This window comes from Manacus candei, unplaced genomic scaffold (genome assembly GCF_025592945.1).
Source record: "Manacus candei isolate 608988 ecotype Guabito, Panama unplaced genomic scaffold, ASM2559294v1 h1tg000301l, whole genome shotgun sequence".
Taxonomy (NCBI): Eukaryota; Metazoa; Chordata; class Aves; order Passeriformes; family Pipridae; genus Manacus; species Manacus candei.
The window spans coordinates 13,786-38,809 of NW_026138349.1; the positions used below are offsets into that span (position 1 = coordinate 13,786).

The following is a 25,024-nucleotide window of genomic DNA, read 5'->3' on the forward strand; positions in this document are numbered from 1 at the left end:
GAATCACTCTTTCTTTTGTGTATTTTTTTGTTATTAATATTTGTTGCTGTTACTGTTGCTGTCCCTATCTCATTGCCATTTCCAGTAAATTGTTCTTTTCTCAACCCAGGATCTTCACCTTTTGTGCCTCCAATTCTCCTCTCCAGCCTGCCACAGGGGAGAGGGGGCAAGTGAGTGAGCAAGCAGCAGCATGGTTTGGAGAGTCTCAGTGGGAACACCAAACCAGGGAGTACCATTCCTAAACTGCAACTGTCTTTATTTGACATCCAGCGTTGGGCACAGAGAGTTGAGATAACAACAGATCTACCCAGAGTGGGTTAGAAACAAATTTGATCCAAGAATTTATTGTATTAGGTACAGAAACACTAGTCACAGTGTTGCTTTGTCTGTTCATGTGGGTGTGATACCTAGCCCTATATATATCCTCATCTGTGCTTCTGGTGATGATATTTTTCAGAGTAGGGAGAGAGATCACGATTGCTTTGTTGCTATACTATGTGCTATCAGTTTATGACGATAACATCATGGGCAATGAGGTCATTTGGGATGTGTATTCAGTGCTGCTCTCCTACTCTTATCTCAGATGCAACCTTTGGGAGTTCATTAATAGTCATACCCAGTTTGTGGGGAGAACAGGGGAGGATGCTTTTCCCCAGCTTTTCACCCCCTTTTCCTCCTTCAGGCCCATTACAACAACTTTTGAGAACTCTGAATTCCATTTCGATGTTAAGGAAAGCATGTCCTTGTTGCTAAGTTTACCAGGTCTCCTCAGTGCAGTCTACATCATATTCAGAGTCCAGAAAGATTTCTAGGGAGATTATTCAGAGATCTGCCCCAAGGGTGGATAGCCATGAGTGGCATGGAAGATGGGAGAAAATGGCCCAGCTTTGGAAGGATTATTCTGCTCCAATGGTATGGAAGTTCACCCAAGAACAACTACAGGACCCTGATAAAGTGACAGAATATTTGAAAGAAAAATGCTTTGGCAATTGCAGCGAGGCGCGCAGTTATGCACTGTGCTGGGCCCTGACTACTATTTATCTAACAGTGCTCGATACTAGACAGCATTCTCAGGGAGAAGAGGAGGAAAGCAGACCAACAGGCACTGTGGCCACTAAAACTGCAGCTGAGCCAGAGGAACAACATGTTCCAGTAGCAGTTCTGCCTATATAAAAGACAAAATCCAAGAAAAAATCAGTTCGCTTAGTGACGGATGAAGAGGAAGCAGGGCCCTCACAACAGGAGGAAGAGGCAGGGCCAGAGATAATCACCAATCCTTGATTCTGGGTGAGTCGTGAGATACACGGAAAGATTTTAGCCACCAATTGGGGGAGACCCCGATGACCTGGCTGCTCTGATGCTGGGATATTGTGGCTCATGATATAAAACCAGATGATAGTGAAGCCAAGCAACCGGGATCTCTGTCCCGGGATGTGGACATTGACAAGGGGATTGATAAGAAGACAGAAACTCTCAGCCTCTAGAGGCGACTCCTGTCAAGCGTGAGAGAAAGGTATTCTCTCAAGGATGATCTAGTAGTGCATGCAAGCAGGTGGAATGCCATGAAGCAAGTATCCAGTACCTGAGAGAATTAGCTGTGCTTGAGGTAATCTATAGGGATTCAAATAATGAGCAGTCCCCTGTAGATCCAGATGAGGTCCAGACTTCCCTGTGGTGGAAGTTTATAGACAGCATGCCCTCATCGGCTGCCAGCTCATTGGCATTGATGTCATGGAAAGACAGAGAACAAAGAGTGCTTCTGGCGGCTGCCCGACTCCAGCAATATTAAGCTCATCTTTTTTCCTCCCTACTGACCTGTGCCTCGCCTGTGGAAAGACTGTCCAAGACTGCAGAAAGATTTGAAATATTTAAGCAAGTCTGAGAGGAAATGCCCCATGCCTCACCAGTACAGAGTCTCTGCTATTGGGAGCAAGCACGCCCTGGCTCAAGAGTGAGGCTACGCACCATGAGGTAATCTGTGATTTTACCCGCATAACCACAGAGGAGACATGAGGAAGTGGGATGGAAAACCCACCTCTGCCCTAGCAGCACGGGTATGTATGAACAACCACCACCACAGGAAATTCTTCAAGGATAAACGCTGGTCCAGTTTCCAGTGGGCAAGTCCTCAGACAGAATAGAAGGGCTGATGTTACTTCCGATCCTCTTCAAGGGACCTCCAGTTCATATTTACAAGAAATGTGAAATGAGTACTCTGACCAGGACTAAAGGGGCCCTGCCTCCAACCAGGTGGAGGAAAGGGACTGCGTGGATCTGATGGCCTGGCACATCAGACCCACAAGAGTATATATAAGGCTTTAGCTAACACCGGTGCACAATGTACCCTGATGCCATCCAGGTATGTAGGGGCAGAATCTATCTCTATTTCTGGGGTGGCAGAGGGATCCCAACAGCTGACTGTAGTGAAAGCTGAAGGAAGCCTGGGAACAAAAGGCAAAAACACCCCGTTGTGACTGGCCCAGAGGTCCTGTGCATCCTTGGCATAGATTACCTCAGGAGAGTGTATTTCAAGGACCCAAAAAGGCTTTTGGGATAACTGCTGTGGGGACAGAGGAAATCAGACAGCTGAATACCTTACCTGGTCTCTAAGAAGACCTTCTGTGGGACTGCAGAGGGTCAAAGAACAACAGGTACTGGTCGCTACCACAACAGTGCACTGTCGAAGTATCACATCAACCAGGACCCTGCATCTCCCATCCATGAGATGATTTGTGAACTGGAGAGCAAGGGAGTGGTCAGCAAGACTTGCTCACCCTTTCATAGCCCTATATGACCAGTGCATAAGTCCAGTGGAGACTGACAGTGGACTGTCATGGCCTGAATGAAGTCACACCACCGCGTGCTTCTGTACCAGACATGCTGGAACTTCAGTATAAACTGGAGTCCAAGGCAGCCAAGTGGTACCACTATAAACACTGCTAATGTGTTTTTCTCCATTCCTGTAGCAGCAGACTGCAGGCCATAGTTTCCTTTACTTGGAGGGGTGTGCAGTACACCTGGAACTGACTGCCTCAAGGCTGAAAACACAGCCTCACTGTTTGCCATGGACTGATCCAGACTGCACTGGAAAAGGGTGAGGTTCCAGAACACTTACAATACATTGATGACATCATCATGTGGGCAACAGAGCAGAGGACATTTTTGAGAAAAGGGAGAAGTTAATCCAGATCCTCCTGAAGGTTTTGCCAAAAAGCAAAGTAAGGTCAAGGGACCTGTCCAGGAAATTCAATTTTTAGGAGTAAAATGGCAAGATGGACATCGTCAGATGCCAATTGCTGTGGTTAACAAAACAGCAGCAGTGTTCCCACGAACCAGCAAGAAGGAAGCACAAGCTTTCCGTAGGCACTGAGGAGTGGCTGAGGTCACTTGGTGTATTCAGCCTGGAGAAGACTGAGGTGACATGTTCTGAAGAGGCCCCACCATATAATCAGCTACCTGAAAATGAGAAGTGATACACTCTCTTTATTGACAGTTCCTGCTGTATTGTATGGATCCACTGAAAATGGAAAGCTGCTGTATGAGTTGCAGAAACTATTGAGGGACAAGGTGGATCAAGTCAGGTTGGAGACCTGAAAGCCATCCAGATGGCTTCAGATATCACTGAATGAGAGAAATGGCCAGTGCTCTACCCCTACATTGGGGTAGGTGGTCAGCAAATGCTCTGTGGGGGTGGCTAGACCAATGGAAAAAGACCAACTGGCAGTGCACAGGTAACCTCCATCTGGGCTGCTGAACTGTGGCAAGACATCACTGCCTGGGTAGAGGAGTTGGCTGTAAAAGTACAAATAAACATACCAAATAAACATACCCAAGAGCTGGGCTACTGAAGAACATCACAACATCAGACAGGTGCATTGGGCCGCCAAGATTAAAATATCTCAGGTGCATCTGGACTGGCAACATTTCTGGCTCAGTGGGCCCATGATGCCTCACGTCATCAGGGAAAAGATGCAACTTACAGATGGTCTTGTGATTGAGGGGTGGTCTTAACCATGGACAGTGACTATGGAGTACTCCAGATACACCAGTTGTGAACTCCTGATGCAGCTGGCAACCACCTAACAGCACACCAGCTCTCCTGCCCTGGAAGACATCTAGGACAGATAGAACCCACAGTCATGGACTAAATGAACCCAACAGACATCCTGGCCATTGACTATGGAAATGATACTTTTGCTTGTATATATAGATATGTGTGCATGTATATATAGAGATGCATATATTTGGAAGGTGTAGGATCTGGACATGACATAGATGGCATAGAATAAATAAGGGGTAGATAATGTGTTGGTTCCAGCCAGGACAGGGTTAATTTCTGCAGTAGCCAGGAGGGGGTGTGGCTGGGACTCAAAGATTATTCTATATCACCTCATATCATTACTGAGGGCAGGGGAAAGGGAGTCTCAACGAAGAAGAAGCAGTTCCTTCCAGCTGAGTAAGTGTGGTGCCAGTTCTGAGCCAGAGGGAGTGGTCAGGTGGCACCGGTTCTGAGCAGGAGTGAATAATCAGGGTGGCATGGCTGTCATAGGGTTAAGATCTGCGGTGAGCATTTCTGTACTCTCTCTTTTGTACACTTTTTATTAGTAATTGTTACTAATATTGTTGCTGTTACTGTTCATTTTCTTATCTCACTGCTGTTTCCAGTAAATTGTTCTTATCTTAACTGGTGATCTTTAACTTTTGTGCCTCCAATTCTCCTCTCCAGCCTGCAGCAGGAGGGAGAAGTTGGGGGGAGTGAGCAAGCAGCAGCATGGTTTGAAGAGTCTCAGTGGGAACACTAAATTGGGGAGTACCATTCCTAAACCACAACACTGGGTTTAGTGACCAACTTTCTTAGGAGAAGAAAAAGCAAAGCCATGGTTGAAGAGGGCTGAGAAAACTCACTCCAAATAAAATCAGATATGGGGAAATATTCTATTGTCTAACAGATGTTCATATCACATTTCTTCCACACAGCAAATAGTTGCATAACTGATATTGTTTGAAGCTGGCTCCCTGCCAAGTCTCCAAACCTTACCACCAGAAGTCACCCCCCCCCCCCCAAACCTCAGGGAGAAGAGGGAGAAAAAAAACTAAGAAAACCCAAAACGAGAGAGAGACAACCAAAGTGATATATATAAATATATATTTACACTTATATACAATTAAAATATACAATTTCACAAGGGAAAGGGAAGGGGGAAGGGAAAGAGAACAAAACTAAAATAAAATATATATATCCCAATTAGTGACCCAATATCTAGCAACTAAAAAAGTTAGCAAAGAAAATAGCTCACTACTCTCCTGGGACAACCGAGAGTCGCTCCGGAACGATCGCCGGCAACCTCTGTCTCCCAAGGTCGGCAAGGCCTAACCAGGCCTCGCTCCCCAACACGACAGACTCAACAGCAGGGAACCTGCACCTCCAAGCCACCGGAAGGAAAGAGAGCGAAGGCCCCTCCTCCTTTCTTCTTATAGTCTGGCTTACGTAAAAATCGTAGGGAATACTGGGTAAATCTGGACCCTTCCTTGGTTACAAACTGGTCACCAAGGAAGGCCTAGCCCAAACCGCCACAATAACATAGCTGAATGACAAATGCAAAGGAGAAAATTGATAAATACATACCAACAAAATTTTTCCATGAGAAACGATTTTCTGTCTGCTTCCATGACTGTGGCCATGCCATTAGGACTGTGTTGTGCTTCATCCCTCCTAGACCAGCTGACTGAATCAAATAGGATATTCCATCTCTGAAGTTAGGAGACACCACAATCTGGCAAAATCCTTTAGTCTTTTCTACTCCCATTAAGGCCTTAACATTCTGCAAAAGAAATATAACACATGGGAAAATACAATCATCAACACTGATAGTAAAAACCAGAAGGAGCGACAGCACTAAATAATAGTAAAACTTTACCAACAATGTATAACATCAAGAAATCACTCATTCCAAGAGAGTAAACACTATTCTGTGGAAACTAGAGCCCAAAACACTATCTTCCCAAAAGACACCACACACAGTTTTTTCATTGTTTTAATTATTCAGCCTTTTATTTCCAAAGAAGAATGAATAAGACATGAGTAAAAATTCATTGATAAAGATAAATAAAGGAACACTGCTTCAGTAAAAGTAAAACCACTGACTGACAAAGCAACATATGGTTGGAATGACAAGTTCTTTCTTTTGGAATTGGATGGGTTTGGAAAAGTGTGATGCCAGTACTTTGGAAGAAGAGGCTGCCAAAGTTCCTTAGACACCTTTGACATTAAGAGGCTGATTATTTATCAGCTCCCAACATGGAAAAATAGATGTGTAGGAGACAACTGGAATCACTGTCTAAATACTGACAAGATAAACAGACCAGATTAAATATCCCACACCCCTTTAATTTCAATGTGACTCTCCTTATTTGAACACTGACAAACATGCAGACACATAACCAAGTTAAATATATGCTATATGTTTTCTTTATACGGTAATTTGTTAAAACTCTATCACTTGTGGGGGTTTTTTCAAGAATGTAATTTGATTGTAAGACCAGGGCTCTCAATATTAAAGAAAATAAAAAGCTAAGAAGTAACTGAATTGTCTCATCCTACTGGAAAATTTTATAAAACATTTTGCTATGTACACCAACCTATTCTTTTATACAATCATTGACTATGATGATAGCAAAATTAGATGCTTTATTCAACATTTTACAAGAGTTTCTTTTAATTCAATATATGAGTTACCCAAACCTGGATTCAACATTTAAATACTAATGTAAACTACAAGTATTTGCAAGTTGTCTTTTACATACCTCTTCAGCTTTCTGAGTTTCTGTACATTTATCTAAGTAGATTCCCTGAAGAACAGAGCCCACGATAGTCAGTCCTTTACCAGCCTTCAACTGAGAGGTGAAAGAAAGCAATCTAGGGTGTTTCACTAACTGCTCATTATCCAAGTTTAACAAGACCAAAAGTTGAGGTCTGCCAAACAAAAAAATGACAAAAATAACCAACCAAAAAAAAAGTTAAGCACACAAACATATTCGTAAGCAAGGAAGAATTCGAAAATTAAAATTAACAATTAATAAAATGTAGATTAAGAGCTGAATTCAATGGAAAACAGTCAACTATTAAGCAGGGAAGCCATAATTTGTGATAGCGACAAGACTTTAGGTACAGAATACCTACATAAACCACCATACCATCATTCTGAGAAGCTCCCTTAAAGAACAGTTTTACCAAGAAAATTACTGAATCAAAGTTATCACCCTTCCAATGTCATCCAGTACAACCTCCTCCTTGAAATGACTAAATATTGAATGCACACCACACTGTTTACAGTTCCATCCAGTTAGATTTTGAAAACTTCCAGAAACAGAGTAAATCACCTCTGGGTAACCTCTTCAATGCTTAATTATTTTATCATGTTCTCTCATTCTCCTACCATATACTGCTGTAAGGAATCTGATTCCATCTTCTCAGTAACCTTCTTTTAGTTTTTGCATGTTTACTAGTTAGTTATAACAGCTTTTAGCCTCCTCTTCAGCCTCCTCCAAACTGAATAAGCATAGCTCCCCTCAGCCTCTCCCCTCAGGAGATATGCTCCTGTGCTCCAGCCATCATCTCTGTGGTCCTATCCACTCCAGTTTATTGATGTCATTTCTATATTAGGGCATATAAACTTGGATTAAATATTCTAGATTCTAATCTAAATATTAAAGATTCTAAGGAGTGCTGAAAAAAAAGGAATATTATCTCCCAACATATTTACTTCTCAACTGTCTATGTTCCTGTTGATACCCTCCAGCATGTCACTGCCAAGACACACTGCTGGGATTACTACTAGAAACCATAAATCCTTTTCACCAGAGCAGGTTCCCAGTCTTGTATCACTGCACTGGACATGTCCGTGCTAGGTACACCCTTCCAGATTTTCATGATCTTATTGACCCACTCCCCTACGTGCATAGGTCCGTCCAAAAGGACAGTCAAACCCTTAACCATACTGATAAGTAGCCCAAATTCAGTTGCAACAGTATACTATATAAGGATGCATTCTATTTCCTTTAATCAATATCCAACCTGGTTCTTCTTCCCAAACCAACATTTTATACCTTTCCTGTCATTGCTTTTCATCTAATGAAGAGTTGGAGCATACTTCCCACCTCAAAACTAGCTCAGTTTGAGATGTAACAAGACAAACCAGTTCTAGCAATTACACTGACACAGCAGAGGGATAACTGAAGCAGTCAGATATTTAATAGGAATGTCAACACTACATTACATTGATGCCTCTGAGATGCCAAGTTCATCAATCCCAGGGACAAATGATAAAATAATGCCATTACACTGAAAGGCAACAGAACATTGCATGTGCATGCACCTTGCATCACTGAGCAGAGACTATAATTAAAGTATCACATTACATTCATCAGAAGTGACAATGTGCAAATGTCCTTCTGTTTTTAAATGTTAAGTAATTTTTTATATTGGTTTTGAAGAAAATTGATAATTTAACAAGCAAAAAAAAATACATTGCAAAAACAGTGGACACCTAACTTCATTACGTATAAATGGCCAATAAATGTCAGATTTTGTTTTAATAATATCTAAGTAATTTAGAAAGTGTTACTATTGAATGAAGCTATATAAAAAAAAGAATGTCACAAAAATGGATTTACACTAATAAAGGATCTTTCATATATTTATACAATGTATTTCAGATGGAGCATATGCAGAAGCAAAAGAACCATGCTTAGGGAATTGTAGCATTTCCTCCATAGAGACAGTGAGACTCAAGGATACCCGTTCCTTTGAATCTGAAAAATCTATCAATAATCAAACATTAAAATTCTTTTGCACTTTTGAAAACCATGTCAACACCCCCATGAATTTAAACTGGAGTTAGTTTGCCCATATTTCCAGTAAAGTTGATTACATGCTGACCATAAGCTGCATTCCATTGCAGTAAAATAATACTATTGCAATGACATCATCGCCATGCCCAAATTAAAACATTATTTTAATGGTGAATTTCACTTTGGCCATTAGCTTTACCAGCAGTATTCCCAATACACTGACATATTTCAAAATTATGTGACTCTACCTCCAGTTCTTGGTGTGAGGAGGACCGTCTTCCACACGAAGCAAAGCATAGCGAGCTGCATTCAGAGACAGTCCTCGGATTCCATCGCCCCATTCTTTTTCCGCTCTTCAGGACACAGAAGAAATTCAATTAACAGAGTCTCATTTATTTATACAAAGGAAGTATTTTTTTCTCATGTGGGGGATAATGGGCATAAGAAATGATCACTTTTCTTTGCATAACTGCAGGAAAAAACCTTGTCTTGCAGATTTAAATCAGGACTGAAGACTAACCAAGGTGAAACGGTTCCAGGTGCCCTCAAGGGAATTTTTTCTTAAGTATTTATTTACTATGGTCTATTTTATTCATACTTCAAAAGCATTTTTGTAATTGCGACAGCTACTTAAGTTGCTTTTTAGCACTAGAATGAATAAGTGAAAGCTACTTAAAAGGAATTGTTTTAAAGCAGCAAAATCAATAAGTGAAGCTTGACTTTGTATGGATTAGTGTAATCTATCTTCCCCTCAACACCACCACCACAGCTTTCTCCACTTACTTTCCTTCCCAGCTTCTCTCTCAGATAAGCCTAAAGGTCCATCCACCCTCCTTTTTAACTCACTTTTAAACTCCCTATGTTTTCCAGTCCTTTTAATTCTAGTATTAGAATACTGAAGACTGAAAGTGGGCAGGAGGGTGATTTATACTATGGCAAAGGGTCCAACTCCCTTGCCCATCCTCCCACTTACGAATTCATGAATTCTCACTGAACTCTGCTACCTCTAGCAAAGCATCTCTTTCTACAAGGTAAATGTCCTGATATGTGCCAACATTTGTAGAGCCTGTATACAAATTTGGAAATATGCATAATTTTCTGTATGTGCATGCCTATATACATGCACAGAACTGTTACCATTTGATCTGACTTCCTTGATAAAATAGGGAAATTAATTTCCTTATCATTAACCCATTAAATAGAGAAACCCAGGAAAGCATCTAATCTGGAAATAGAGATATTAGAAGATGGAGAATCCAAAAGGGGGAGTGATTTATACCAGTTGATCCACTTAAGACCTTCAGTTTCCTGCTCCAAGATCTTACTAATTTTTTTCAGCATAGGATGTATTTCCTTTGGAAAGGATAACATGCACATTACTAATCATAATCACCTCTAGTGTTTATTATTGTTGTTTAGGTGGGGGAGATTGTGTTGCTTGCTGTTTTAGTTTTGGTTTTGTTATGAACTCAGAATGCTTTTCAAGTCTCCTACTTGCTCAGCATTTCCATTGAAATGCTCTGTCTCAAATGCATACAATGTTGCAATTTAAAGATTACCTAAGCCCTCAGAAAACAGGTAATTTTCAGTGGATCCTCTGTATGATTCAGTATGATTAATTCTAAAAAGTGCTAAAGTCCACACACAAAAAAAGTAGAGTTTGAGCTTCAGCACAAAATAATAATAATGTAACAGTTCTGTAGCAGTTGATATTGAGAGGTGATGTTCTTTAAGTACCAAAACTTTACACCATCATCTCTGCTCCAATGAAAGTTTCCCAGCCTTATTGGGTCTTATTTCAATTAGTTCTGGCTGTTGAGAAGCTTGGAAAAGAGGTTCCAAGGAAATTAGAATCTGAAAACTTACAGCACTTAACAGAGATAGGATCTTACCCTGTTTCAAGGAATAGTCTGAATTTTATTACTTCAGTTGTATCTATTTTATACAAAAGTGCTTTTTGCTGATTGTTAAAGATATTAAATATAGAATAAATAAGATATATGGTCTTACCCTCTATATTCTATGTATTTGTATATACATCCTGCGATTAGCATGGCAATCAAAGCATAGTACCAAGAGCAAATGAACATCAAGGCAAGACATAAACTCATCCCCAGGAATGAAAGAGTCCTAAAAGAAACCATTTTTTTCCATTTTTTTAAATAGGCATGCAAATGTTCTACAAAGTCAATTTCTTATTTAAGTTAACTTCCAGAAAGGCCTTTCTTCTTCAGAGGCCATTTTATAGCTACTATAAAAGCAAAAACATACTGTCCCAATTTCAGATAATTACAAAAAAATACATTTTAAACCATTGTGTGACAAATAATACAACTGAATTTGATATAACAATAGATTTACTACATTCATCAGTGCTGAAACTCTATCAGTACCAAATAAGGTCAGTTTCAAAACATAATACTATCGCTCACTTACTGTTGTTTTGAATTTAGGCTAAAAAATTTTCAAACAGTAATAAACAATATTGTTTCTTCCAGCAAAAATAGTTGATTACTTTAAATCCAATTTGACTCATCAGTTCTATTCTTCACTTCTGTTGTGGCCTGTCTGTTACGCATTAACACAAGAGGGTAGAAGAGAATAAAGAAGAGAAGGCTATAAAGAAAGAATGACTGTAAGCTGAAAAAATTACCGAAGCATTTTCAGACTAAAATCTGTATGCCTGGTTTGCGCACGTTACTATCAAAGATAGATGTAAATCATCTTAGAATGGACAGTTTTGTGTATACTTTTAGTCACATACAACACTCCAAATTACTTTTCACCCAATTTCCAAATTAGAGCTAACTTTCACTATATTGACAAAGAGTATCAGCAAATGCAACTTTCGTTTGGTACTTCAGTTTACTTCTTTAGTACCATGCAAGCACTGAGTCCAGTTATAAACTAAGGGAATGCTTTCTACCTGTTCTTGAGGATGTCAATCTTGTAGTTTGTTTAAAAAGAACAACAGCTGCTCTTTCATGCCTGAATTAATATAAGACTCTACTTTCACTAAAAAAAATAAAATCCCATCCCAATTCCAGCCAAACATTCCAACACCTGCTTTGGTTGTAAGTAGTCACACAGTGAATCAGCTAGCTCACTGATCTCTCTGAGAAAAACAGAAAGGAATTGTTGTCAAATGTGCGTTTTTGGAGGGTTAGGTGTCAAACTAGTGTGTGACTACTGAACATATTCAACAAGTTTTTTACAAAGGTAAAACCACAACATTTCATTTTCACTCGACTCTTTGAAAGCGAAAATAATAAGCAACTCTTACATCCTACATGCCAGCTTACCTCGTATATGTTCTAGGCTTTAAGGTATTTCAGCACTAAAATTTCTCAACAAAATTACTGTTAATTAAATTATGTATTTTTAACATACAGTTAAAAAAATCAAGAAGTTTCCCAATCTTAGTTTGAAAAGTTTAAACCCTCAAGCCGTTAAAAAAAAAAGACTAGACAAAACCCACACCCTCACCTTCAGTATTATTGACCTTTAGTGATTTTGTTAAGTGTCTACTTGTCTACTTCAGTTATAAAATGCAATGTCCAAAGTGTATTCTAAAGCCAGTGATCATATCATCAATGAGTCAACTGATGTATATTGAATGAAATTTTTTTTTTACAAGTTGTGGTTTTGCATATTTTTTGCATAACCAAAATGAAAATTGTCCCAACATTCCTGAACATTTTTATCAATTCTCCTTATTTATATATAAAAGACAGATTATATGTTTTTCATCCTCATTTTCACACAGGTCTCTTGCCTTATAAGCAATATAAAATGTCATCCTGTAACCCCTTCCCAAGCCATCTACATTAGCCATGTTTTCATGATCACTGTTATTACTAGCACTATTCCAAACACATGAAAACAAATGTTGCTTTTAAAGTATTCAGTGCATGAATCATAACTCATTTAAGTCAGAAAGGAGATTTTGTTTTATTATTGCAATAAAATCAACAATTTAGGGCTGTATAGTTATTTTTAACTGTTCTGAATGAAGAAATATTCCCTACCAGTGGTAATACTTGAAACGAGGTCTCCAGTTAGGAGTTCGTAAAAGTGTTTGAACTGCACAAGCCAGATTCACAAACATATAGCACATAAGGAAAAACCTGTTAAGAAAAAAAGAGCATTTTCCAGTAAGAAATTAACTTGACAGATTAAAACAGTGAACACAATCCAAAAAAGTGTAGGAAAGTGTCCATTCTCCTGTACGCTGTGTTCACAGTGACCAATAGAACATGACATAGATTAAGAATACTTATAGAATATTACACCTCAAAATATGGTATTAGCATAATATAGAGCCTCAAACAAATATTTCAGAGACAACGTAGCAAATAACTGACAATCATGGTGTATTGTTTTTGGCTGGGACAGAGTTACGTTTCTGCATAGTAGCTCATTTGGTGCTATGTCATGGACAAATTCAGTAAAATAAAATTCAGTTCATATCCTAAAGTATTAAATGGTTTTGTCTGTCTCTACTAGATGCACGTGACCTAAAATAGCAGGAATGTTTATTTTAAAATCCTTTTTTCTTTTAAAGTTGAACATATTTTTATTAGTATTCAAGAACTCTGTCATGTAAAAAGTTTTTTGTGCGTAGAAAATTAGTTCCAGCCAGAACATTTTGTTGTTTCATATTATCTCCAGGATCAAACGAATATAATTTGTCAGAAAACAAAGTCTAGTATGTATTATTTAACCAAGAAAAATAATTACCTAGTTAATTTAAAAATAAAATACTATTTAACTTAAGAACACAAATCACTGCATTCATACTTACATTGAAAGAATTGGTGCTACACTGTCCAATGAAGCTATCAAAATTCCTATTTCACAAATACCAGCAGTGAGGAGCAGAGCCCAAGTTGGTTCTCCATTTGCTTTTCCATGACCAAATACCTAGTTCAATTCAAGTAAACAGTAAGATTAGGGAAAGCTGTTCATTATATAGTTATGAACTATGGTGCAGACTGTGAATTAACTAACTAACTTACTTCTAACAGGAACTAAAAGTAGTCATTAGTTACAAAGGAAAATAACGCAATCTATACTATGAAAAGCCAAAACTAAAATTGCAAAACACCCCATTTCCAATATGAAATATGCTTACTGAAGTAAGCAATGACTACCTAACATTAACATCCTATTACAGCTGCTGTTGAAATATTCTTCAGTAAATTAAAATCCATATGCATGAGAGATTTATGCTTAGTAAACAGCTAACATAGTTGAGGGCAGTATTTTTTGTAACAGAGAGATTAGGTATCAATTCAGTACTTATGAATGTAATACTGACCTTTAAAGAGGACTCAGATAAGCCTGTGATCCTGCATAGAGCCCTACCAAAAATCATTTTGCTTGTGGTAATTTCCTTTGTGGGGAATTCCATCCAGCTATACTGGTGACAGATGGCAAAATGCTTTGCCTCAAGTTCCAGCTGTACTTATTCTCCTCCATACTCCTCCGTTCAATTACAGAGATGAAGCCCTAATTCATTCTCCATACTGTCTTCTTCCCTTAGCTGTCATCCATCAATTTTCCTACCATAACATTAAAATTCCCTTTTTTTTCTGCTCATGTTTCAAGTCCTTTGGTTTATTTTTTTTTAAATATGTCATACTCTTGTTCCTGTATTAATCTCCTTGAACTCATTTCCCTGACTGTCCATGCAGCAGCCATATCGCTCCAAAACTGCAAGCACACCTCGAGTCTGAAATCCCTCTTTAAACAGCCTGTTTCTCTTCGATTCCCTTTCTCTCACTTTCCAAACTACAATTTTTTTCCTTCCAGTTTTCACTCCTTTCAAATCTAACCATGATAAGGTGCAATCATACTGTCATCCTCTCAGTACCAAATTTTTACTTCAGGCAAAAGTGAATTTTTTTGCTTGTCGCTCTTAATACTACCCAGCATTTACAACTTATCACATTACAACCCCTTTCCACTGACAAGTCGAACTCCACCACCATTCAGTCCTCCCAGCCAAGCATATTTAGTGTATTTACTTCCTGTTACAGATACAGAGTCTTGCAAGTCTTGAGGTAAGCTTTCAAACTCCAAACTTCACCGCAAAGATCACAGCTTTGCTCTCTTAGGCACTATTTTTTTTTTAGTTTTATTTATTTATTTTCCACTCATGTCTAGTTGTCTAGGTTTTACAGAAGCAGCCCAGCAAGAATTCTCTCCTCCTCTTTTGTTTGCCAGCTCCCTTACTTCAAGAAAAATCTGATTTATTTCTTTTTAAAACATGCACAGAGATGTTGGAACAATCTTGATGTTTGGAGTCATGGGGATAGAATTCTATTGTTACATTTTTGTTGACTTTATTTAGCTTATAAAAATGAATAAAAACTAGAATTGTATCTATGATACGAGAAGTATTATGCAGTTCCACAGGGAGATGAGATCAATTCTTTCACAAATACAAGCTGTAAACACAGTCAGGAGTCTAGAAGTTCAGTTGTTAGTTGCTTCTTAGTTAATTTATTTCTATTTACAGAAGTCTTATATTCTCAGTTTATAACCAGTTTTATGTGTAAAACCAAATATAATTAAATTGCATTGCACAAAAATATTGAAGCTCAAACTTTGCCCTACAATAGCCTGATCTATTATTGTACACAAACAGAAGCAAGTTCCAAATCTTTTCCTCACAGTTCTATAAAAACAGTAGAAATTATGCCTCTTTTTTTTGTCAAAATAGAAGCCACATTTGAAGCACTGTGAAGACAAAAACAAATCTCACTTGAATAAACGGTACAATGCCATCTCTTGCAATGGCCTGCAATAGACGGGGTGCACCAGTGAGACTCTGGAGACCAGCACCACACGTTGAAAAGAACGAACCAATCACAATAACCCATGGAGAAGGCCAGGCCAGTGTACCAACCACTAGATTTCCATTAACTGCTTCTCCAAACCTTAGGAAAGAACAGGGGAAACAAAAATAATTTTTAAAAAAATCACTAAGCATTAAAATAACTTTTACTACAGTTTCAGTGCCCACATTTCAATCTTTTTGGATAACAGAAATTTTAACAATAAACACCATGTTACAGTATGAAATATAGGATTTCCCAACCAAGCAATCTCTCTTTATTTTGCTTTTTCAAAGAAAATATAATAATTGTGTCACACTAGGTGTTGCCTCTAAGCAGACATGCAGCCATTATCAGGTATTTTGGCAAACTTTACAGAATTAACAGCAATAGCAGGAGTATGCACATATGTATCTTACAGATTCTTGTGACAGCTAGGAACTAGATTGTCTGTTCGATAAGTAATAAAAGTAACACAGGTATAGTCTGGGGCATAAGCAGACGATTCACAAAACAAAGTATTAACCTTTCCTTTTAACAGGGTGATACTGACATACAAAGTAATCAGAGAAATTACTAGACACAACCATCTAGAGTTTTGCACATCTTCTGACTGTTGTGCTACCTGATGCAATTTTTAAATTACTATGGCAAATAAGTGGGTAGAAGTCTGGAGGAGGTGCTTTCATTAGTCTTGGGTATCCCATCTAATACTACCTCCCTGTTTTTAATTTTTTTTAGATACCTAACTTTATGCTATTTATGGAATAATTGAGTAAACTAAAAAACAGTAATTCCTCACTCACCCCCCTTTCAAACTGACGTTTTTGTTCTTGTAGTTCATCTTACTTTTGTTAGTAAGTAACCAAAATCCTTTTTAAGACTATTTATATTGCGATAGCATATTTTTTTTCCCAATGTTTTCAGATTTTTCAAAGTAAAGCATCAGAGGAAAGGAAAAGTCTACAGACTAAGAAAAATTAAATGCTTTCTCTTTTCAGACCTGCTTTTAAAACAGGATCAAGAAACACAACAAAGTTAACATAGTAAGCCAGTGTTCAAATTATTGCATATGCCCAAGCTTGGATGCATGACTACATACTATTTTCAGCGGAGGGAAAAAAGTAAAATCACATCTTTAAAATTATAGGAGGAAAAGCTATGCTTCTATGATAACATTTATACAACTGCACATTTATTCTTAATTCAAATTCTAATGCTTGTGATTTAATTAGACACAAGGTAGGAATAACTTGAAGAGATGAAAGAAATACTGAAAGATGTACAACCTACTTTTTCCCATTGCAGACACAACCACCATAATGAAAAAAAAAGAAAAAAAAAGAAACCAAAAAACAGTCTTTAAACCAAACTAAAAATCCATACACTCGACTGTGCTGGTAGCACTGTACATGAAAGTTCACAGATTCAAAGCTCCTGCTACAATGCAACCTGTTCTAGTGATAGATCACAGTTTGCAAAATTCAAAACTCCCCTGCCCCAGTAAATTTCAAATATGTTACTTTCAAAAATGTGAGTTTATAGATACTACCTCTGCTTTAATTTCTAATTTCAGAAATCATTTACTATTTCTTAGGCAGTTTGATTCAGTTTTTATATTTACTTTGAAGAAAAACATATCAGACACTTTCACTGATGAAGCAGTATCATTTCAAAGTAAAAATCACCGAATCACAGAATGGGTCAGTTTGGAAGGGACCACAGTGGGTCATCTAGTCCAACTTCCCAGCTCAAGCAGGATTGTCCTAGAGCACATGACACAGGATTGTGACCAGACAGTTCTTGAATATTTCCAGTGAGGAAGACTCCACAACCTCTCTGGGCAATCTGTTTCAGTGCATGGTCACCCACACAGTAAAGAAGTTCTTCCTCATATTCATATGGAACTTCCTGAGCACCAGTTTCTGCCCGTTGCCTCTCATCCTATTGTTTGGCACTAACAAGAAGAGCCTGGCTCCATTTTCTTGGCACCTCTCCTTTAGATACTTATAGACATTGTGAGGTCCCCTCTCAGTTGTTTCTTTCAAGGGGGAACAGGCCCAGCTCACTCAGCCTTTTCTCATGGGAGAGATGCTCCAGTCCCTTGATCAACTTTGTAGCTCTCCACTGGACCTGCTCCAAAAGCTCCATGTCTCTCTTGTACTGAGGAGTCCAGAAATGGACACAGTACTCCAGATGTACCACATCAAAGCTGAGCAGAGGGGATAGATCACCTCCCTCAACCTTCTGGCAATGCTCTTCCGAATGCATCCCAGGATTCTGTTGGCCAAGGGCACACTTCCGGTTCACGGTTCACCCTCAGGTCCTTCTCTGCAGAAGCACCTTCCAGAAGTCAGCTCCTAGCCTGTACTGGTGCCTGGGGTTATTCCTCTTCAGGTGCAGGACCCTGCATTTGGTCTTGATGAATTTCAGAGGCTCTTCTCTGCCCATCTCTCCAACCTGTCAGGGTCCCTTTCAAGGGCCACGCAGTCCTCTGAAGTATCAGCCACTCCTCCCAGTTTTGTATCATCAGTGAACTTACTGAGGAGGCTCTCTACCCCTTCAACCACATCACTGATGAACAAGTTAAATAATACTGGGCCCAATACAGAACCATGGGGGACACCACTAGTGACAGGTCTCCAACTAGGCTCTGTGCCATTGATCATGACCCCTCTGTGATCTGCCATTCAGTCAGTTCTCAATCCATCACACTGTCCACTCATCTGACCCACACTTCTTGAGCTTGCCTATAAGGATGCTGTGAGATGCAGTTGTCAAAAGCCTATCATGATCCCTTGTTGCTTCTTGTACTAGTTTTGAATAGAATCCAGCTTTTAACTTATAGTTTTCCTTCTAGACTAATGAAATAAGTTGTCTCAGCATCAACTCCATCAACCTTCAAACAATAACCCAATGCCACTTCTTTATCACCAAAAGCAAACCTAGGCTTCAACAGAAAAGAGAACCAGACACCAGCAAGAAAGCAAATGTGAAATCCGACAACAGTTTCATCCTAATCAACTCAGCTTCTCCTAATGGAGAAATTTATCAAAATCTGGAGATTCTGTTCATACTAATCTCCATTATGTTTATTCCCTCATGCTTCATATTGCGCCTTAAATGTCGTTAGGCAATTACATGGTTGAAAATTGACATGACTCTTGATCTAAAACTGATATTTTAAAGCAAGAGAGAGTCATACATTCAATGGGAGTTACAGGTTTGATGGTGCACTGCAGTCCCATAAACTCTTCTTGTTGTGTAACAAATTTTTTTCTTGTCTTTGTCCCTCAGGAGCATATTCTCTCTAAGTAATACCAGCCCTCTTATCCCTACCCATCAGCTCTGCAAATACTAGTTACAATTTTCTTTATCAAGAACATTTTATTAGGCTGGTTCCACTTCAGACATGTAGTTGCAGTTATGTTTTGTGGATGTATATCTATTTGCATGCACAATTTCAATATGTCTAATTCAAAAATGTATATCTCTGATCGCCAGGCTTCATCTGCTATTAACTCTCTAGGGTGGTTTCCTGACACTGTGGCATACCTTGATAATGTAGCTTTATTAACTGTTATTTTGAATGGTCTCTTAGAGAACTTGTATTCTGATGGAGAATGAATAAGGCAATTGTTTGCCTTAAAACTCTGGGTATAGTGTTAAACATTGCTGCTTTAGCAGCTTTTCAGTTTTTGTCAGTCATTGACTGTGGCGTCTCAGGATATGATTTTGTGTGCATTTGTATAGAAATCATAGCTTTTGTAACTCACAGGAACTAACCAGAACGCATTTCAAACAACAGGTAAGGGTTAACAACATCTCAAGGAAATTCACTTTCAAAACAGGTTATCAACTTCATGCATAATAAGCACAATCATAACATCAAAGGATTGTTTTAGAATTTTCCCAAGGTAATGACAATCAGTCCAGAACTATACAGAAGCTTAGTTCATGGCTTGTAGTTTTCTTACTGTTCCGTGGCAGGATTTTTTTAAGTCTATTGCAGCATATTGAGTTTTCCTAGATGCATGTGAGAAGACCCTGAGGCCTTTCACTGGTTCAGTTTTGCATCTAGTGTGGGCTTTAAAGGTAAACTGTTGATTTCTGCCCCAATCTGTGCTTAAGGAGATGGATTAAAATATTACCACTAAAACTTGCCAGGGCATCTTGAAATCTGGTGTCCTCAGCTGTCATCCTATCCAAATTGTCCTTTCAAAGCTGGAATGTTGATAAAGGCAGGATTTCTTCCATCCAGTTCTTCAGTCGTGCTCTGCCCTAAATGACAAGCTTACAAACTCAATAGCAACTTACACAGATTTAGGTGGTGAGGTATGACAGAAGAGGCTGTTTTAGAACCAACAGCGGGCTTCTCTCAGTTTGATCCCACTGAAACAAAGCTGCAATGCTTCATACCTGCTGGAAACAAAAACTAGGTAGATTTGCCTTTCAGGATCTCTCTTGTTTTCTTTGCTTTTCGTTACCTTGGTATAATTTTCTACCATTTGGTTTGCCTCTGCAGTTAGCAATTTGTCAGACTTTAAGTTGGAGTTCTCCCCTAGCAACACAAAGAGAGGGCAACTGGTAGCCGCCTGAGGTTCCTGCAACTCGTGTAAATACAAATGTTTTTTACTTCGAGCTGTGTCACCTGTGTAGAGCTTTTTTGCTGTGTTGTCTTGTCCATGGCAAGTCCAAAGTTGTGGTTATTGGATTCTTCCTGAAACAACCTGAAGATCTGCACCTTGGGCAGTTTTGGTTAAAACAGCAGAAACAATTAGCAGTTCATTTCTTGTGGCATTGGTTATTAATGTGTCCTCTGCATAATGGTGTATTATGGTTGCCTGATACTTCATCGAGGTATTTTGCATCCTTGAGGAAAGGCAACTCAGCAGCTTTTTTGATAGTCTGTGCACTGCTTAAAACCATGATGGGAAAGAGGGGTTTATGGGCATCCTCAGGGTGACAGAGAATGGTAAAGGAATGGTTTTTTGAATCAGTTACCACTCGTGACCAATTTACTAGAAGCCTTATAGGTAGAGGCAGTCCGATCTGCAAGGCTTCTGCATGTTTTTTGACTGCGTGTTCTGCTGTTGACATCTGTAATGTTTTCTACCTGAAATGTTTTCTACCTGTCACCTTTCTTTGAGGTACAGGGTACATGGTTATTTTGGGGGGTGGTTACTGGTATATTGTGGCTTGTCTTAAGTAGGTTTCTCTTTTGCACATAAAAAGTAGTGCTAAAAAAGAGTACAGCTAGTAATGCTATTACAAGCAATACAATGCTTGCAGCATATCTTTTGTTTTGCGTATGGCACCCTTGGTACAACTGAGTCATTTCTCTGCTGCTAGGGTGTTTGTGGAATGTTGCAATTAGGGGTTTCCAGGGGCAATCCTCCTGAGAGTGATCCATTTCTCCTCAACTAAAACAACTAGCTGTGTGTCTGACTTCCTTGTGTATTCTCATCTGGGCATCTAAAGCTGCAGCTAGAGAGGCAGGTAGTTGCTTCTCAAGGCAAGTTTCTTGATAGGGTTGTACCAGCTCAGTAAAGTCACAGTTCTCCCTTGCAGGAGGGCTCTGCAAAGCTCTTGCATTTTCTCTTTCAAAAGCTAAATGCTTGCACAGCATCTCTCTGGCTTCATTGTATTCAATTTGCTTGTTCAGAGTCCACTGCAGCTGGTCCAAACATCTTAAATTTGTATAACTTTGTAACTCTTTACTGTTGGATAGGTAATCAATTTGATCAGTAGTGAGAAGGTTTTCCATAACTTTTAGGGCTTGCCTGGCTATCTCTCTATGGTATTTTGATTGTGAATCTAAATTACAATTTGCTTTCCCGCCTGATTGATGTGCCGTGGTGTCTGTTTGTAGGTATTTAATACGAACAGAGCAATTTTTCTGGAAATCAGCTAATCAGACCGTATATTGGGTGTTACTGAGAACTAGTTTTGTCAGTTCTTTCCAGTCATATGTGGTGAGGGGATAGGTGTGACTCAATGCCTCCAAATATTTAAAAATATTGGTTAAGGACAGACCAGAACCTCTTATCAATTGCCTCAGGTTCTCTGTGGCCTCATACAAGGCCTGACTCTGAGGGGGATGGCTTTGGCTCATATCGTCTGGGCATGCCTGAATAATATTCAGGTTTTCCATTCGAAACCCCCTGTCCAGACATTGCTCCCACATGTTAGCTGACTTCTCCCCCTGTGCCCTATTGATCCCTCCCTTTGGAACCATGTTTGGCTCTTTCTCCCCCTCCTTCTCCCCTTCCTTCTCCCCCTCCCCCCATTTCTCCCATTCCTCCCATCCCTCCCCCCTTGTGGTCTCGGTAAAACCGGTTCCCTGTGGGGGGATGGTGGGCGGTGGGTAGGGGGCGGGGTTGGCTCCTCGGCCGGAAAAAAAAGGTTGGAGTTCAGTCTATGTGTGGGGGAGGAAAATGGCTGCGGCCATGGCTGCCCACGTGGTCGCTGTTCATTCGCAGCGAAAGGGGGTGAATACATTAAGTTATTCTCCCCATCACTGTAACAGGACTGCCTTGTGTTGACCCGGGGGTCGGAAGTTCGCATGGCAATGTCTGTCCCTTCACAGCGACTCGTTTTACTTGGCTCTCGTGTGTCCCGGTATGATCCCTGAGTCTGTATTACCATGTTGTGCTGTGCTTGCTCTCAGCAAAGTGTGTGGTGGGTGGGTGTGGGCTGTTTTGTTCTTCCCTGTGTGCCTCGTGCAGGCAGAGTTTATCAGAGTAAACTGCTTTATGTTGTAAAGTTTGCAAAATGCTAGAGTCTAAATTTTGCTTCAATGTATCATGAGGTTTCTATGGAAAGAGGGCGTCTTATGTTACCTTATCTCGAGCGGCTGGGAGCACTCGTTCTGAGTCCTTTTGTAGCAATTTGGGCTAACTTGCAGTCTTTTTTCTGCGGCTTTGGGGGGTCCGGCTTCTCCGTCTGCGGCGCGGGGGTTGCGTTGAGCTGCTCTGGCGGCGTGGGCGGTTCTGCGCACGGCTGGGGGCAGCTGCGGCATGGGGTAGCTCCCGGCGCGGGGGCAGGTTCAGCAGACGCTGGCTCGGCGATGGCAGACCGTGGGGTTCCGGTGCTGGTGGCTGGTGTCCCGGCGCAGGCTGCAAGCTGCAGGCTCGGGAAAGCGGCGGCGCACGGTCGGCAGGCTCGAAAAGCGGCAAAAAGTTCTTTTGGGGTTTCCACGGTTTCTGAAAGGTTTTTCCTCAACTTGAAGAGTCTACACTGTCGTCACAGACAGGCAGGGGTCGGCAGGAGGTGGCCAGTCTCCTCCGGTGCTCAGGGTGGAGCAGGGGGCTCTGATAGGGTTGCGACGCAGTTCTACCTTTTCCACGTGGCTTTCGGACGCAGCGTGGTTTCAGCAGGGACAGCGGGCGAACGCGGGCGATGTTAAGGCGGCACTGGGCTCCGTTAAGCGGATACTCCCGGCGTGGACCCCTGCTGCGGCGCAGGAGGAGGCCAGCACACGTGTTTGCTCGGTCTTTTCCCCGGTACTTCCAAACTTCGGTTTTAGTAGTTGCTAGGCAACAGGCACTAGGTGCCAGGCCGGTGCTGCAGCGGGCACGGAGCTCTGCGCTTTCTGCTAGGCAGAAAGGGAATGCGGGGGTCGTGCGGTGGGGTTGGGATGGTACGGGAGACAGCGAAACCGCTTCTTGCACGTGATCCAGCGCAGTCGGCAGCAGAATGCCGCTTTTACCAGATGACCGACATTCAGGGGACCAACAGGCTTTTCCCTGACGATCTTAAGGTGCTCCGCGGCTCGGGTCTCCGAGCTGCAGGCACGTCTCGCCCAGGGAGCAGTCTTAGGCGTGCGGGGTGCATCCCACTCAAGACTCACCGCTTTTGATGTTGCGTTGACCCTCTCCGCTCTCTCCGGTTGCCTGCTCTGACCTCTCGCCTACTTCCTTAACTCTTTCTCCTCTTCTTCCGTGCACTATCTAATATTTTTCGAGCTCGCTAAACTAACTGTCCATCTCTTAGATGCGACTAAGACCACGGGGTTTATTGACGTCAGGGTTTTTTGTGGTAAAGTCTCCCGTCTCCAAAAATTGAGAGGATCCCGGAGACACCAGCTGATCTCCTGATCCAGGATAGATATCTTACTTAATATAAACTAAAATTGTCCCTTTTGGATCGCCATATGTTGCGGTTAGGCCCTTGTATAACAAGAAATGAATGATGCTCCTCGTGGATGGTGAGACAAAGAGGATTTATTCAAACTCGCGCACTCTTTTATCCTTACATATCATGTGACTTTCTTAACCAACCAGTTTACTAACTCTGGGGCATGCTCCTTGGGCTCCGTACCTGGGCACATCCTCTGTGCCACCTTAGCCATGCCTCCTACAGTTGCTTAGCAACCCTTTGGTACACTAAAATGGATTAACATTAATATTAAGCAGTTACTCCCTATGAAATAGGAAAATTCTCATGTCAAGCATCTCACACTAATCCATAAAAGAGTAAAGGCACATATTGAAACACGTACTAAGTTTAAACAAAAGGGGGGAGAACTGGTGTAACCTGCAAGAACATCTGTAAAAACCTATGTATGTTATCAATTTTTGAGTTGTGACAGTGCTGAAAGAAGCAGGTCTGAAAAGCAGCACACACCTCAGGCGTTTGTTTCTTCCAAGTTGCTAATCATAGTAAGATTTGATTTCAGGACGATGGATGAGATTCCTAGGTTTGTGACATGGAAAGAAAGTTATGCCTAAAAGTTATAAGAAAAAACTCCAACAGGTTTCTTCCAGGTGTGAAAAACCCTATTGAAATATGTGACCACAGCAGCAAGAACCAGTGCAACGCAGAAGTTTGGAAAAGAGTTATGTTATGTTTCAAGTTTACATTAGAAAATGACCAACGTGGTGAAAAGCAATCTCTGGAATGTGCGTGTGTGTGTGTGTTCGTGTGTGTGTTCAGTGTATGGTGGCCACCAACGTATGTATGAGTGTGTGACTGAAAATAGTTGTTAGACTGGTCAAATAATAAAAGACAAACACCCCACAAAATAACACTACCTCAGCCACAGGTCGCTTTTAAGAAATTGTAGTTTGCTAAGATTACCCTGTTCTTAAATAAAGTTGAATTCCCCAGTTATAAAACCCCTCAGATTAATAAAGTTATAAGTTTATACACAGTTAAGTTAAGCCCCAAGTTAATAAAGTAATGATCCAAGTTGCACTACCCTATAGGAATATAAGAAGGTTTTAAAAAGGTTTACATTAGAGTTAAGACACTGAGCAAGCACTGTGCTAGATCACTGCGAAGCTTAGTAGTTTTATAATGTTCTGATTGTTAAAATTGTTGTTTGCATT

At 40.4% G+C, this 25,024-nt stretch overlaps 1 protein-coding gene across 1 annotated transcript in view; it reads right to left on the bottom strand.

Moving 5' to 3' along the window:
• The window catches only part of LOC127464993 (solute carrier family 12 member 7-like), a 29,258-nt gene extending 12,695 nt beyond the window's left edge, over window positions 1–16,563 (bottom strand). The window contains exons 1-8 of the mRNA XM_051775471.1: window positions 16,499–16,563; window positions 15,620–15,794; window positions 13,655–13,773; window positions 12,879–12,977; window positions 10,861–10,980; window positions 9,099–9,203; window positions 6,805–6,973; window positions 5,627–5,822 (exon numbers count right to left, since the gene is read on the bottom strand). Of these exons, the coding sequence (XP_051631431.1) occupies window positions 5,627–5,822; window positions 6,805–6,973; window positions 9,099–9,203; window positions 10,861–10,980; window positions 12,879–12,977; window positions 13,655–13,773; window positions 15,620–15,794; window positions 16,499–16,536 (1,021 nt within the window). The 5' untranslated portion in view covers window positions 16,537–16,563. The remainder of the gene's footprint in view (window positions 1–5,626; window positions 5,823–6,804; window positions 6,974–9,098; window positions 9,204–10,860; window positions 10,981–12,878; window positions 12,978–13,654; window positions 13,774–15,619; window positions 15,795–16,498) is intronic.
• Window positions 16,564–25,024: the final 8,461 nt, after the last annotated feature.